This window comes from Eptatretus burgeri, chromosome 11 (assembly GCF_056783735.1).
Source record: "Eptatretus burgeri isolate ZD-2024b chromosome 11, Ebu_testis_v1, whole genome shotgun sequence".
Lineage (NCBI taxonomy): Eukaryota > Metazoa > Chordata > Myxini > Myxiniformes > Myxinidae > Eptatretus > Eptatretus burgeri.
The window spans coordinates 100,351,961-100,368,257 of NC_140971.1; the positions used below are offsets into that span (position 1 = coordinate 100,351,961).

Genomic DNA, 16,297 nt, shown 5'->3' on the forward strand with positions numbered 1-16,297 from the left:
ACATAGATGACATAAAGTGAGTTCAGCACAGGGCTCATAGATTGATACTGGGCCAAGCGAGACTCAGCTATGAGAAGTGGCTGAAGGAGACGAGAGAGAGGAGATTGGGACCATACACTGTGCAGAGCGTTGGTGCTGCTTGAGCAGTCTTCTTGGCTATTGCACACAATCCTGGACGGGTCGCCACTCCGACACAGTATACCAACATGCTGGTGCTCATTTTGCCGACCTCGGAAGGATGACAGGCCGAGTTAACCCCACCTGGTATTAATTCAACAACTGAGCAGGATTTGAACTCAGGACCCTAGGCTCCAAAGCCTGCCACCCGAACCATTAAGCCAACACCAGGCCTACTGAAGGAGACAGGGCTTTCTTCAATAGAAAGGAGGTGGTTACAAGGAGATGTTTAAGATAATGAAAGGTAGAGATAAATTAAGTGAAGATAAATTATTTAACAGAGTATACCGTGACAGGACCAATGGCCATAGCCTGAGAGTAAAGAGTTAAGATTGTAGTGAGACAGGGGACTTTTACTCAGAGAGTAGTTAATGCATGGAATGGCCTCCCTGGAAAGGTAGTGGCAGCAGAAACAGTAGATAAGTTTAAATTAGAATTAGATAGGTACCTGGAAGTTATGGAGATGGGGATGTTGACAGGACTTTTAGATAGATTGAGCATTGATGGGTGATTGTGTGCATGTGTTCGGAGTGCTGTTGGTGGGAGTCTCATCAAGGGGTGTTGTGTGGTTGATGTGTGTTTTTTTTTTTTTAACCAAGCCTGTGCCCCCTCCCCTGAGGAAATTAAAAACATAAAATAAAATACAATAACTTCAAAAAAAAAACACAAAAACACTTTCTTCAAAAAAGGTCCAGGAAGGTTGGCCATGGGCCATGGGCCATGAACTTCCTGATAACATTGCGTACGGTGGACACAGGAACATCAAGATCTCTGGAGATGGACTTGTAGCCTTAAGATTGTCCATGTTTGGCTCCAATCTTGTGTCTGACCTCTTCAGACAATTCTCTGGCTTTCTTTTTTTCTGCATGCTCATTGCGTGACACACAGTGACATAAAACAGCAGAATGACTCCTTTTCTCTATTCAAACTGGTTGAATAAGTGATTTCTATATTGCAGGCACCTGCAACTCACCACAAGGAAGTTCAATTCCAAAGTAAGGGAGAATCACCTGCTTGAAATTTAATTATTTCTCACAACTTTTAAAAGGTGACAATAATATTGTCTGGGACATTTTCAGATTTCTGTGTGGAATTATGCTGAGATTTAGTAATTTTTTCAGCCTTTTTTGTTTTGTTCCACTGCAAACCAAATAAATACATCTGTGGATACCAAAATATATTTTTTAATTTCAACAAATTTTCCTGAAGAAATGGTGCATTATTTGAAAAAAGTGCAAGGGTGCCAATATTTTTGGCCATGACTACCGACGAATCGCTGTTGCCATCACTTTTGTCAGCGTTATTGGTCTCAAATTAGGAGCTTGGAGCGATTTCATGCATTATATGATGCGATTTCCCATGATCTACTCTCACGGAATAATTAAAGTATATCATCGAAATATAATTTGAGTTTGGAGGATCGGATCACGTGGACTAAATAACTCAATCTGGAGTGAAATCTGAAAATGGTAAGAAATCGGCAGTTTCGTTTTTTGCGGGTATGTTCCATGACCAATCGGCTTGCTATCGCTTGCCAAGCTAGCCGTTCCTTCTCAACAATTTCATTCGAGTTCTTGCTTGAGTGCTTAAGCCACTTGCCGAGTGCCCTACAATCGATAACAGTGCAGTTCGCGTGCCGATCAGGATGTACATTCGGCAGTTGCTCCAAGGGAGAGGTACATGTGGGTAGATTTGGATCTGTAAAGGAATTCTCCACGGGTGTGCGTGCATCCTTGTATGCTTAATTGTGCGCGCCTTGGTGGCAAAGATTCATCCTGTATCTTACGATGATGATGGGTGGTGGAGGTTTTAACTCATAACCTCAGCAGCATACGAGCGATCACGTTTTCCTTTGTCCATGTGGCTGTTTCAAAAGCAATTGGCTATTTTGTGTGGCTTGGTTTGCTTTAGAAAGGTTATATGGTTTCTCTTTGTGAGTTGTCAAGCAAAATATATTTGATAACACCCAAATTCCGAGCCGTTTGCCTTATTTACGTTTTCTAAATTGCAGAAACAATTTTTTTTTTCCACCTGTCACACGATTGGCAGCTGTTTGTAACAATTAATGTTTGTGCACATCTCCTTGAAACATCTATAATGCAGCAGTTTTTTTATAGTTTGTTTTTTGAAACTCCGCCAAAACAAGGGTGAAAGCTTCTCAAGGTTTTTGGGTTCTATACAGTATGTACTGTAGTCGGTAATCACACCGACTCCAATCTGCCGATTCCTGAAGAATTTCCGGTATCGGCCAAGCATTGTGTGTGTGTGTGTGTGTGTGTGTGTGTGTGTGTGTGTGTGTGTGTGTGTGTGTGTGTGTGTGTGTGTGTGTGTGTGTGTGTGTGTGTGTTCATAAAGTATATTCTCTCTGCTAACTCCTCTCTGTGTCTCTGTCTCTGTCTCTCTCTCTGTCTCTCTGTCTCTCTGTCTCTCTGTCTCTCTGTCTCCCACCCTTGTTCCCCCTCCCTCCTCTCACTTTTCCCATCCACCTCCTCACTCTCTTCTACCCCTCTCTCTCCCCCCCCTCCCAACCCTCTTTTTCTTCCCCCACTTGGTATTCCCGTAAGTGAAGCGACAGGTGGTATTTGCTAATATACAAACAAATAGCTGATTTTTTTTAATTAATGGAGTGTGGATAAAGCATAATCACAATGGGTCAAACATCCTCCTCCTTTTTCAAAGTTACATTGTATTTCGTTGGATGAACCCCACCTGACACATACTTGCTGAGTTTCCTTCCCTCCTCAATCTCTTCTTTTCCTGTTCGTTCCTTCTCTTGCTCGATGTGTCCAAATGTAGCTCCATTTTACCAACTCTCTGTACGATGTCTTCTTAGCCTCCGTCACCTCATTCTTCCATGAGATTAGATTTTGAAATAAATAATAAATAAACACTCATTTATGGGAAGATTAATTACAAAACGGTAAATAGTTTTTGCCTTTCTTGTTCATTACAATACCTTTCTTTGCATTTGATTAATTATTGTTTGACCTCTTGATGGAATCGTTTTGTTCCATGATTCTGAGATAACATTTCTGGGTATTTATTCCTGAGTGGTTCAGATTTTACTTGGACAAATGGCAGAGTTATTTTTGTCTGTCCAGTAGATCAGTGCAGTTAAAATTGCAACCACCTGCAGTGCCTTCAGGAAGTATTCACACCCCTTGACATTTGTCACATTCTGTTGTGTTACAGCATGAATTTAAAATCGGTTAAATTTAAAATTTTGTCACTGATCTCCACAAAATACCCCATCATGACAGTCAAAACGTGTTTTCAGAAATTTTTACAAATTAATGAAGCATTAAAAAGCTGAAATGTTTTGAGTCAATAAGTATTCAACCAACCCCTTTGCTACGACACTCCAAATTGAGCTCAGGTACATCCAATTTCCTTTGATAATCCTTGCGATGTCTCTACAACTTGAATGGAGTCCACCTGTGGCTAATTCAACTGATTGGACATGATTTAGAAAGAAACACACCTTTCTATATGACGTCCCACAGTTGATAGTGCCTGCCAGAGCGCAAACTCTACCATGAAGTCCGTAGAAACCCCCAAGATAGAATTGTGAGGAGGTATAGATCTGGGGAAGGGTATAAAACAATGTCTAGAGTGTTGAAAGTTCCCAAGAGCACAGTGAGCTCCATCATAAGGAAATTGAAAGAATATGGAACTGCCCAGACTCTTCCTCGAGCTGGCCGTCCAACCAAACGGAGTAACTGGGCAAGAAGGACCTTGGTCAGGGAGGTGACCAAGAACCCAATGACCACTCTGAGAGAACTACAGAGTGCCTTCACTGAGATGGGAGAAACTGCCAGGAAGACAGCAATCTCTGCAGCACTTCACAAATCTTGGCTTTCTGGGAGAGTACCAGACAGAAGCCACTCCTGAGAAAAAGACACACGACAGCACACCTGGAGTTTTCAAAAAGGCACATTAAAGACTGAGAGCATGAGGTCAACGATTCTGTGGTCTGATGAGACGAAAATCAACTCTTTGGCCTGAATGTAAGGTGCTACATCTGGCAGAAACCGAGCACAGCTCATCACCCATCCGCCACCATCCTGACCGTGAAGCATGGTGGTGACAGCATCACGCTATGCAGATGATTTTCAGTGGCAGGAACTGGGAGACTTGTAAGGATAGAGGGAATAATGAATGGAGCCAAATACAGGTAAGTCCTTGAGGAGAACCTGCTTCAGAGTGCAAAAGACCTTGTGCTGTTGTGAAGATTTATCTTCCAACAGGACAATGGCCCCAAGCATGCAGCCAAAGCAACACTGGAATGGCTTAAGATCAAGAATGTGAAAGTCGTTGAGTGGCCCAGCCAAAGCGCAGACTTGAATTCCATTGAGAATCTGTGGAAAGACTTGAAGATTGCTGTTCACCGACACACCCCATCCAACTTAACAGAGCTTCAGCAAATCTACGAGGAAGAATGGGAGAAAATCCCCAAATCCAGATGTGCAAATCTGATCCAGACATACCCAAGAAGACTCGAAGCTGTAAAAAAAATAATAATAATAAAGTGTGAATACTTTCTGAAGGTTCTGTAAATTCGAGAAAATATTGATTTATTCTTCTTTATTGTCATGTGTTCACACTTTTACCCTAAATGCACTCATAAAATCCCTTTAGTGTTGGTTTTTGGTGGAGCTTTATTCAAATGTTGAGGCTTAAGCAATGGGTGAAGTTGAGGATGAATCTCCTGACGAGTCTTCATTCCTTCCTACATTGCCTGTATCATCCAGGAGCTCATCCCTCTGATCCTGTGCACAGCTTGTCTGCACCCGAACCCCAAGGAGCGGGATCACCTTCTGCATAGCCTCTTTAATCTCATTAAGAGGCCTGACAACCAGCAAAGGTAACATAGGCCATTTTAGGAGATGCTTTTTGTTATGTGGAAACAATTTATGATATGTATGCGCCAATAGAAGTGAATATTTTTGTGGTGTTTTTTGTTGTTGTTGTTGTTGTTGCCATGCTGTTGCTTAATGGCTACCACTGACGTGTGCAGGCAGATGATTCTGACAGGATGTGTTGCATTTGCACGGCATGCTGGACCCACACGGGTAGATGCTGAACTACTGCCACAGTGTTGGGAGCAGGTGATTAAGAGCTTTATAAGCACAAAGTAGCTCTGAGTCAGTCAGTGCAGTGTCGACATCATCGTCGTCGTCGTCATCTACAACAAATAATTCCAAAGAGCAGAAGGGATTAAACAGAAGAAGTCACCGGTTATTGATTCGGGTTATCAGGGCGATTGATGTTAACACTGCGTTGATCAACAGTTGAGTTTTTCTTGTCGATCATTTTCACAATGCCATTTTCATACAACTCTTTCCAATCGTTATGACGGTGACATTATTGTTTCCACATGGAAACACTAACTTCACACTAAAAAAAAAAAAATGTTTTGAGATGGTCTTTGTAGCATAGATATTGACTGCCATGATTATGATGGCCAGCATCACTTTCAGAAGAGGAAATTGATTTTGGCAATTGGTTGTCGTCCATGTGACACAATTGCAAATGATCACGTGAGTAAACGGTTATGAATGTAAACATTTTATCGCAAAGAGGAATAATTTGATTCAGAGATATAATCGACTAGTCGAGCATCATCACCATGCATATGGAATGTATTGCGAAAAGGAGGTGTGTGTGTGTGTGTGTGTGTGTGTGTGTGTGTGTGTGTGTGTGTGTGTGTGTGTGTGTGTGTGTGTGTGTGTGTGTGTGTGTGTGTGTGTGTGTGTGTGTGTGTGTGTGTGTGTGTGTGTGTGTTTTCGTTTTTCTGGCCTTCCCTCATATAATAACAGCTGAAGATAGAACTTTCCAAATATTTTGTGCAATTTGTGGAGGGAGTGTAATCACAACCCCTCTCTTCTTGGCCGAACCAAAGCATAGAGGAGCACAGAGAACAAATGTAGTGATATTGTGAAACTCTTCTTATTCAAAGGTACTGCAGCTAATTGAATCGTCTTTCTTTCTTTCCTTTAGATTAGCCACAAGTACCCGGAACGGCGACTTCTTGTGGCTGAGGCTTGTGGTGCTCTCGCTCCTTACCTTCCGGTAAATTAACAACTGCTACTTTCTGGTGGTCATGCTCTGAGATTAAAGTGGAAGGAAGAGAAAGATGCTGTGCCCACCTTTTTCATCTAAATTGATCAAAATTCTTTGATTCCTTTTCATTGTTTTAAAGCTTATCCGAAGATCATAATCTGCCCACCCCCACATCTTCACAGTTCAGCCTCCTCTGTCCATTCCCTTACTACGCAATGTTCAATTGTATCCTTTTGATTTTTTTTTTTTACTACTCCTTGTACCATCTCACATTGACCCCTCCTGCCCCCTCCCTACACTGCGAAACTGGTCTTTTATCTCCAGCCAGAGATGAGGTCCTCCCTGGTGTTGTCCATGCTGCAGCAAATGCTCATGGAAGACAAGAGCGATACAGTGCGTGAGGCTGTCATCAAGAGTCTCGGTGTACTAATGGGTTGTGTGGATGATCCCAATAAGTATTCGCAGGTAAATGTCTCCTCGTCTTTTCTCTTCTACCGCCATTATTGTTTTCGTCCTCCATCTTTTTCTTTTTTTTTTTCTTTTTTTTTGTATACCTTGGTCGAGGCTCGTATGAGAGCGAACACACAACTCACAGCAAGGGGGCATGACACAAGAGGGGCGGGAGTGGAAGGGACAAAACAGTGGGGAACAGACACATTAGGTGAACTGTGGAAGGGAGAGGGATGGGGATGGGACGGGGAACATGGCAAAGAGAAGATGGACATTACAGGGACTTTCAGGAAGGAAAGCAGGGGAATTGAAGGAAGTGGGCTTGGGTGGATTATATAATTATCTGGGGTAGAAAAGATCGAGGATTTGGATGGGGGAAGATAAGAGGTGGTGGTGAACAGCTGTTTTGAAAGCCTGGAGGGAAGAATGGGAAAGAATAGAGTGAGGAAGTTTATTCCAAAGGCGGGAAAAAGAGGAATGAAAGAGTGAAGATGAGCAGTGATTCGTGATTTTGGTAGTTTTACCAGAAGGGGGTTGTTGGTGGACCTTGAGCACCCTGTGGAAATGTGGTGGGGACAAATCGCAGAGAGAGCAGGGGGGGGCAAGGCTGGAGAGGAGTCGGTAGAAGACAGAAAGACCACCGACCAACCTGCGGTGATTGAGTGAGAGGGCCAAAGACTCAGCTTCATTGCAGGAGATGCCGATGATCTTAAATGCCCTGGTTTCGACAGCGTGAAGCTGAGAAAGGTGGGAGGCAGGAGCGCCAGCCCAGAGGGGCGAGCAGTACTCCATCAGGCTACGGACAAAAGCTTTGTAAGAGGGCCGAGGAAGGACTTTGCACGACGGAGGATTCCCAGTCGGTGAATGGCTTTTGAGGCGAGGCTGGAAATGTGACTTTCACAGGAAAGGTTATGGCAGATAGTGAGACCCAGAAGCTTGAAAGAAAAGACTTCTTACAGAGGATTGTTGAGAAAGTGGATGGGGGGGTTTTCTAAACGGTCCTTTCGAAGAGACAAAGTGAGAGTATGAGATTTGTCTGGATTGAAAGACATGTTCCGTGTGTTGGACCAGTTTGTGATTTTATCCAGATCTGCAGTGAGCGAAGAAGCTGCTGCTTGCCGGTCTGAGGGATGACAGATGGTACGGCAGAGGGTGGAGTCGTCGGCAAAGAGAAATAGAGGATTTTCCAGAGAGTCGGAGAGATCATTGATGAAAACCAGAAAAAGAACAGGGCCCAGAACGCTACCTTGAGGAACTCCAGCCTGCACAGGAAGAGGGGATGAAAGAACTCCATTTAGGGCCACACGTTGACTGCGACAGGAGAGGAAGTCTGCGAGCCATGAGTGGAGATGGCCTTGAATACCATGGGAAGAGAGTTTGGTGAGTAGTGCAGGGTGCCAGACTGTGTCAAAAGCACGTGATATGTCCAGGGATACGGCTCGGATTTCCTGTCTGGCATTGAGGACCTCCATCCATTGATGGGAGAGCAGAAGCAGCATATCCAGGGTAGAGTGACCTGGTCTGAAACCAAATTGATGATTGGAAATCAAGCCATTGGAGAAGAGGAAGGATTTCATGTCTGAAGCGATGATGGATTCCATAACCTTGCTGATGATTGGGAGAAGGCTGATTGGTCTGTAGTTACAGGGATCTGTTTTTGCACCTTTTTTTGCAGGGCAGTGATGTTCGCAGATTTCCAAGCAGATGGCAGATGACCTTGGGCAAATGAGAGGGTGAATAGAACAGAGAGAGGGTGAGCAAGAGCAGAAGAGCAGGTTTTTAAGACACGTGGGCTGATGCCGTCTGGACCGGTTGCAGAATCTGACCCAGGTTTGACAGCAAGCTCTCCACCTTGTCAGGAGAAAAGGATACAGAGTCCAGGGACAGTTGGGTGCGACTGGGTAAAGTGGGTAGAGAAAGTGATGGGTTTAGGACACAAGATTTAGCTGCAAACACCGAGTTTAGACATTCAGCTTTATCACGTGTGGAATCAGCAGTGCGGCCATTTGAGGTAAGGGAGGGGATGGAGGGGGAACATACACCAGAAACAGATTTGATTAAACGCCACCAGGATTTTGAGGAGGGAGAGAGGTTTGAGAGTTCAGACTTGAGATGAGAAAGATGTTGTTTTCTGGCTCTCCTGAGGGTAGATACACACTTGTTCCGAGCTTTGTGGAAGGAACTGAGATTACCCTCAGTTGGGTTTGCTTTCCATGAGGCAAAGGCAAGTTGTTTCAGGACAACTGCCTCGCCACAAGCTTCAGTAAACCAAGGGCGGGAGGAAGGGTAGGACGACTGAACTCGAGAGGGGATAAATCTGTGCATGAGGGAGAGCAAGTTTCTTTGAAAGAATTCCCAGGATGAGTTGATGTTTGAGAAAGTAGTGATAGGAGACCAGTCTGTAAGATTGATGGCTGCTCGGAGACCCTGCCAGTCGGCTTGAGTGAAATGCCAGACTCAACGGCGGTGAGGTGGTTCTCTGATAACAGCCAGAGAGATTCCAGAGATTGCTTTCATTATTTACGAACTGCATCTTTACTTGCTTGTCACAGATGAGGAGAGAGAATAATGTTGGAAAATCCAAGACCAAAATGAACATGGACATATGATAGCAATCAAATAGATAATTCATTTTTATCTTGTTGTATATTACCACTTTGTTATTTAATTCATCCACTGCGCTCTGCCCTAATCTTGGTGAATGTTTGACCATAATCTACTTTCCTCATTTGATTTTTTTTTTAATTTTATTTATTTTTATGTGTATATTTAGCCAGTGCCAGTAACAAAGTGATTTGTTGAGTTAATCCACAGTAATGCCACGACCAACACTAATGTGGGACAGGAGTAATTAGAAAATGTGTGCGAGCTGTCTCCTGTACTCTGGCCAAATTCTCAATTTCTGCTCTAACCTACAGGGGTCCTGCACCAGTGGTACAACTCCTGCCCCAGAAAATGATGCCCACCCATAGTCATGTAGTACACAGCAAAGAAGAAGAAGATGAAAATTTGCGTGTTGCAGTTATAGTTATGAAAGAGCTCTGAGGTAATGTCTGTCCGTCTGCTGGTGTGTATCAGTCGGTAGACTGTAAGTGAGGATGACCTGGAAAAATTGTCTGTCCTATATCTGTATTACAAACAACCATGGTGTTCTCTCAGTCTTTTTCCAGCACAGTCCAGCTTCAGTCTTCACGTTGAACGCTATTTCTCGTTTAGTTATGCACAAAATTATCTCCTATGTAACCTTTCTTATCACACGCTCAATACTCCCAAGAGCAACTGTTCCTGTTTCTGCAGACTAGGTACCAGTTAAGTTCTTTCTCCACCTGTTTTCTCTGCCATCAACTTTGAGTTATGCTCAGGATGGCCAAGTGAAGTTTACCTGTTGTATTGTACATACAGTACGTATAAAAGCATTCAATTATGCGAAAGGATGCACGGATGGCGATGCAAAGTCTCCACCCTCTTCAATGATGTCTCTCATCTTAATGATAGCCAGGCAGTAGCTTCTTACCTCACTTACTTCTCTTCACTGTCTTCCATCTCTTCCCTCTCTTCCGAACTTCACAGTCACAGGCTTGTCACTTGGAATATGTCTTTCAATCCCGACAAATCTCACATTCCCATTCTCTCTCTCTCTCTGTCTCTCTGTCTCTCTGTCTCTCTGTCTCTCTGTCTCTCGGTCTCTCGGTCTCTCGGTCTCTCGGTCTCTCGGTCTCTCGGTCTCTCGGTCTCTCGGTCTCTCGGTCTCTCGGTCTCTCGGTCTCTCGGTCTCTCGGTCTCTCGGTCTCTCGGTCTCTCGGTCTCTCGGGCTCTCGGGCTCTCGGGCTCTCTCTGTCTCTCTCTGTCTCTCTCTGTCTCTCTCTGTCTCTCTCTGTCTCTCTCTGTCTCTCTCTGTCTCTCTCTGTCTCTCTCTGTCTCTCTCTGTCTCTCTCTGTCTCTCTCTGTGTCTCTCTCTGTCTCTCTCTGTCTCTCTGTCTCTCTGTCTCTCGGTCTCTCGGTCTCTCGGTCTCTCGGTCTCTCGGTCTCTCGGTCTCTCGGTCTCTCGGTCTCTCGGTCTCTCGGCCTCTCGGCCTCTCGGCCTCTCTCCCATCTACTTTTTTAATCCTCTTGAATAAGTTCAGTCACTCAAATCTTTTGATCTCATGATCACCCACAATCTTTCTTGGGAAAACCACATTTCAAAGTTGGCCTCTAATGCTAGATGCTCACTGAGCATCCTCCATCGTACAAAGTCCTTCATTGGCACACCGGAACTCCTATCAACAGGCAGGTCAGTGGTCTGTGTCTTCTACCATCTCCTCTCCAGCGTCGCCCCCCCCCCCCACTCTGTGATCTGTCACCCCCCCCCATTTCCTCATATTTCCGCAGGGTGCTCAAGGTGCACCAGTAACCCCCTTCTGATAAAACTACCAAAATCAAGAATCGCTGCTCACATCCCTCTCCCTTCCACAGATCTCCTAATGTCTCTGTTCCCCACTGTTTTGTGCTTCCCTCTCCCACCCTGCTCATCTCCTGCTCCTCTTGTTGTATATTCTGTGTTAGCTCTCATACGAGCCTCGACATTGTATATATGCTTTTTTTTTTTTAAATACCCTGGTATCCTCAAGGCTTTGGAAACGTGTGTGAAGGTTCGCCTCGATCTGTCCAGCCGTTCTGGAGAAGATTTTTTTATAGGTTATATAGGTTTTATAGGTTTATAGGTTTATAGGTTTTTATAGCCAAGCCATGTGATCGATGATGTCATTTTTTTTTTCTTTGGAGAAATTTCTCCCTGGATGACCCTCAAAAATGTTCATACCGATTGGAAGTCGTGTTCTCCATTTGCAATGATTATTTTATGACGTCATAAAATAAAAATCATACTTGTTCCGCTTGTGGAGTACTTGGAATGTGCCAAGTTTCAATTTTTTTCCTTCGTGCAGTTTCAGAGATCCGAGGTCCAAAAGTTTTTGTTTTACAGCATGGCTGCCACACCACGTGACCTATGATGTCATAATTATCTTTCAAGCATTCAGCATGAGTCGTCGCCCCGATGGTGAAAATTTCGTCTCAATTCTACAAGCTGTTGCGGAAAAAAATTCTAAAGTTCTTTGCGGACAAACAAACAAACAAATGCTCCAGACCAACATACTTGGCAAAAAAAAATTTCCACCATGTAATAAACAAAGATGTCATTGATAGCACGATACTTGCAATATCCATAAAACAAATTTGACTTCAAAAATAATTGGAGGTTGAATTCAGTCACCTGATATGGAAATACTCTTCAAATTTCAAGTCAACAGGATGAAATTCCACCAAGGGTCGTTGACCTTTGGTCTCTTTTGACCTTTTGGTCCATGTTGAACTCAAAAATAATTGGGTGGCTGAACTCGGTGACCTGAAGAAAAAAAATCCTCTTCAAATTTCAAGTCAATGGGATGAAAATCAAGGATTTTAGAAATCTCACTGAAGTTGTTGACCTTTGGCCCATGTTGACCTTTTGACCTCAGAAACAATAGGCTTCTTGCTTTTGACAAATTACCATGTGGTGAAATTTCGTGAAAATCGGTTTTAAATTGTGACCTCTTGGTGATGAACACACAGACAAACAGAATAACACACTCAACCATCCAACGTACTTGAAAAATCTCTGATTTTTTGCAAGTAACAAACAGACAAACAAATGGACCCAATGCAGTACCTTCTCCTCTGGTGAGGGTACTTATCCGATATGGTCTGGCACCCCGCCCTGCTCACCAAACTCTCTTTGCCCGGCATGAGCGAAGACCTTGCCCGGCACTGAGAGAAGCGTCCCCTCGGATGTTATTGTAGTTCTGGCGTTCGCCCTTCCCTTTCCAGAGAGGGACAACAAGGCCCCTCTTCCACTCAGTTGGGATGATGCATGTGCTTCAGGCAGAGCACAGAACTACAAGCAACGACGTGAGTACAGCATTTCCACTAGCCTTGAGAGGTTCAGCATAGATGCCACAGATTCCAGGAGCTTTACTGCCTTTTAACCGGTTCACCGCAACCTGTGTTTCCACAAACGAAGGTGGATCACAGTTGATTGGAGGGTCAGCAGTTGCGATAGTTACACCCCAACATCCAACTCAACAGCTGGTGGATCAGCCTGGTACAGCCGCTCAAAGTAACCGGCCCAGCGGACCTTCACTTCCGATTCCCCTGTCAAGAACTCACCAACCACAACAGTAACTGTAGGACACCTGAGGAATGGGCTTGGAGAAACGCAATGCACAAATTCCTTTGTAAGCAGGACGAGAATCACTTGACCACAGGTGATCTCTGCCCCTTCACAAGTTCCTCCCTGTCCGCCCTCAGCGAGCATACAGTTTTTTGCCGAAGTTCCCTGAATAGCTCAGCTTTGCCATCAAGCCTGGCCCTGCAACTCTGCTCAATGGTATCCAGTGTCCGTTGGGAGACAAAGTTGTTCTTTGCCTGACAGTGGGTTCCAGCGACAACATCAAAGATGGTAGTCTTGATGGCACCCCACAATTCTTCCGGATCCCCCGAAACACCTCGACCACCTAAATTCCCACTTAACCTTTTTGCAAACTCCTCAGCCACCCTCTCATCTTTGAGCTTCCCAACATTCATCCTAGGCTGGGATGGTACCATTTTCCTGGATACAAGCTGCAACTTCAGAGTTGATACAGCAAGCTTGTGGTCAGTATTGAGGAATTAAGCACTCCAGTAGACCCTGCAGTTCTGAAGCATCCTCCAGCGACTATTAATGAGTACATGGTCAGTTCTCTTTTGTCACACCACCAGCGTTGGAATGCCAAGTCCAGCGATGAGCCTCTGCGAGCTGAAACCATGAACCAGCCATCCTAAGTCCATGATCTTGCAAAGTCAAGGAGCTTGGTGATGCTATTCTATCTGGTTCACAGTTCCAGACCCATGGGGACCAACACATGTCTCATAATCATCCCTATCAGTGCCAGTCGATGCAATGAAATCCCCTGAGTGGGAGAGCATCACGCGTGGGGCACCGATCAACCACAGACTCCAGCACAGCATAGAATGGTTCCTTCACAGTGAGATCACTCGCTTCAGTCGGAGCAGACCAGGGAAAGGGCAACCAAGGAGTGACAAATCCTGAGTCTCATAATGCGCTTGTCGACCGGTGTTACCTTAATTATCATGGGAGTCAGCTTATTAGACACGGCTGCAGATATTCCTTGGGCACGGTAACCATCAGAGCGACCAGACCAGCAGTCGGTGTAACCACCCGCCGTGATCTCACCACGATAAAGTCTCTGAATCTCAGCGAGTGCTGCAATACTGATAGTCAAACGCTGGAGCTCAGATGGTGGCAAAGACAGGTGATCATCGTCTCTTTGAGTGAGGACATTCCAAGCACCCACCCGAAGGGACAGCCTCAGGTAAATTTGAGGAGACCACCATCTGATGGACGACACCTCAGTACCACCCCGACACACCAACACAACCTGACTCAGGAAGGTTACCTGTGCTTTTCCTCCTATCATCAAAGAATGGGTTCCTAAAGACTTTTCCCCAATCCCATCACCCAGTGAGCTGCCCTGCGAAGGGCAGCTTCACAGGAGGCACTCCCAGGGAGTGGGTTTTTTTTGTTCATTTTGGGGGTTTTTTGTGTATGTTGCGGAATGAAGTGTTTTGCGGTGGCCGAAGTGGAAGTCCTGCCACCAACCTCATGGAAACAGGTAACCCAACTGTAGGAGGATGCCTGCCGACACAGTTGGGCACTAGATATGGATGACCGTTGGCTCACAAGGAGCTCCTCCACCCTTTGATAGATTCTGTTAAATTCTGTCTGAGCTGTTAGCCGTGGCCTGGATTGAGAGATCGGTCAGCTGTGAGAAGAAGCCTCAGATATATGAGGTCCACATAGTGAGGGACACTGAAGGAGGCATTAGGATGGTGCGGGACAGGTGGGATACTCGGGTGATGGACTAGGGGTGGGGTGGAGTGGGGGAAGGGGGAGGAGGCTGGGACAGTGTGGGCTGTCAGTAAAGATGGGAGGGGGCTGGACGGAGAGTGGGAATATGGTAGGGGGCAGGATGCAGCAGGAAGGTGGGAGGGGACGCGACGATGGGGCAGGGTGTGCGGCTGATGGGAGGAGGAAGTGGGAGGTGGCAGGACAAGGGGATGATGGGTGGTATGGGATGAGGTCATTTGAGGGGGGGTCAGGGCGAGTGGCAATTGAGGGGGGCTGGGACGAGTGGCAATTGAGGGGGCCGGGATGAGTGGCAATTTAGGGGGCCGGGATGAGTGGCAATTCAGAGGGGCCGGGACGAGTGGCAATTGAGGCAGGCCGGGACGAGTGGCAATTGAGGGGGGCCGGGATAAGTGGCAATTGAGAGGGGAGGGATGGAGGAAATTGAGAGGGGTGGCGAGGGGGAAGCCGAGAGTGGGCAGGATGAGGAGGAGGCCGAGAGGGGTCAGGATGAGTGGAAATCCAGTAGGAGGGCATCGAGGGGTAGGTTTGGGGGAAAGCTTTGATGGGGCACAGTGAGTGGGAAGCTTTGAGAGAGTGGAGCGAGGAGGACCACGGAGAGGATGGGGTGAGGGGAATCTTGGATATGGTGGGGTGAGGTGGGGGCATGAAGTGGAGGAAAGCTGAAGAGGGAAGATGTGTAGGAGGGGTGGGGTTGGAAGGATGTGGGCTTGTGGAACATGTGGGCAGGGGTACTGCCAGAGGGGTTTGAAGAACATGAAGTGAAGAAAAACAAAAAACCACTAAACAAATGTGAAGCTGATTTAGTTGTTGTATTTGCCTATTTGACATTTTGTAAAAAACAAATTTCTCTCTTTAAACTTCCCATATCTCAATTTGTTTTTGTGGTGGGTGAGGCCCGAGTTCATTAACTCAGGCCTGTTCTGATTCGTCCGTGTCCTCCCCAGGGGTTTGAGCTGTTGACCATAGCACTTTGCGACCCTTCTGCGAAGGTGATCGCGGCCACACACCAGGTTTTCCTGCCAGCGTTTGCTTATTGGGCGGCGGAACTTGGGCGACTGCAGTCTCACCTTGTTCACACTCTGATCAGCCGCATTGAGACACTGGTGAGGGTGCGTTGCCCTCCGTTTTACATTTTTCTTCATCACTTGAAAATGTTCTTTGTTGTGTGTTCACCTACAATGTGCAGACCATTTGTTATAATTTTGCTGCATGTGATGCTTTTTGGTCTTGGTCCCTTGAGGTACTTGCTCAATAATGAACACTCCTTCATTTTCTGATGCATTACACACATAGTTCTCCATAACAGCCCCAGGCCGACAGTTTACGTACACTGACTGAGCGGGAAACTGCTGGCTGTTTGAGCTGGAGTTTTAAAATAACATCATTCAAGTTGTGATGATTAATTTTACCTTTTCTATATCTGTTGAAAGAAGTGCTTCATAAACTGTCAATGTTGTTGTATTTGGGTTATTTTTATTTTTTTTCAATGAAAACTTTCCCATGTCCTCTCAAACAAATCCTTGAATTGTGAAATTTGGCACTTTCCCAATATAATAATCGCATGTTCTCATCATGAACGATCTGCCGATTGGACGACTTTTACCAATATGACTGTGTAACACAACTTTGAACTCGGTGTGCTCATTGAAGGTGCCAGTTTTT

General features: G+C 45.4%; 1 protein-coding gene across 15 annotated transcripts in view; it reads left to right on the forward strand.

Moving 5' to 3' along the window:
• The window catches only part of RELCH (RAB11 binding and LisH domain, coiled-coil and HEAT repeat containing), a 169,256-nt gene that overhangs the window by 65,313 nt on the left and 87,646 nt on the right, over positions 1–16,297 (forward strand). For 14 of the 15 annotated variants that reach the window (XM_085847659.1, XM_085847661.1, XM_085847664.1 and 11 more), the window contains 5 exons: positions 4,929–5,041; positions 5,195–5,285; positions 6,178–6,249; positions 6,565–6,705; positions 15,580–15,744. In XM_085847659.1, coding sequence (XP_085703785.1) covers positions 4,929–5,041; positions 5,195–5,285; positions 6,178–6,249; positions 6,565–6,705; positions 15,580–15,744 — 582 coding nt within the window. The remainder of the gene's footprint in view (positions 1–4,928; positions 5,042–5,194; positions 5,286–6,177; positions 6,250–6,564; positions 6,706–15,579; positions 15,745–16,297) is intronic. The other variant, XM_085847654.1, reaches the window with a different exon arrangement.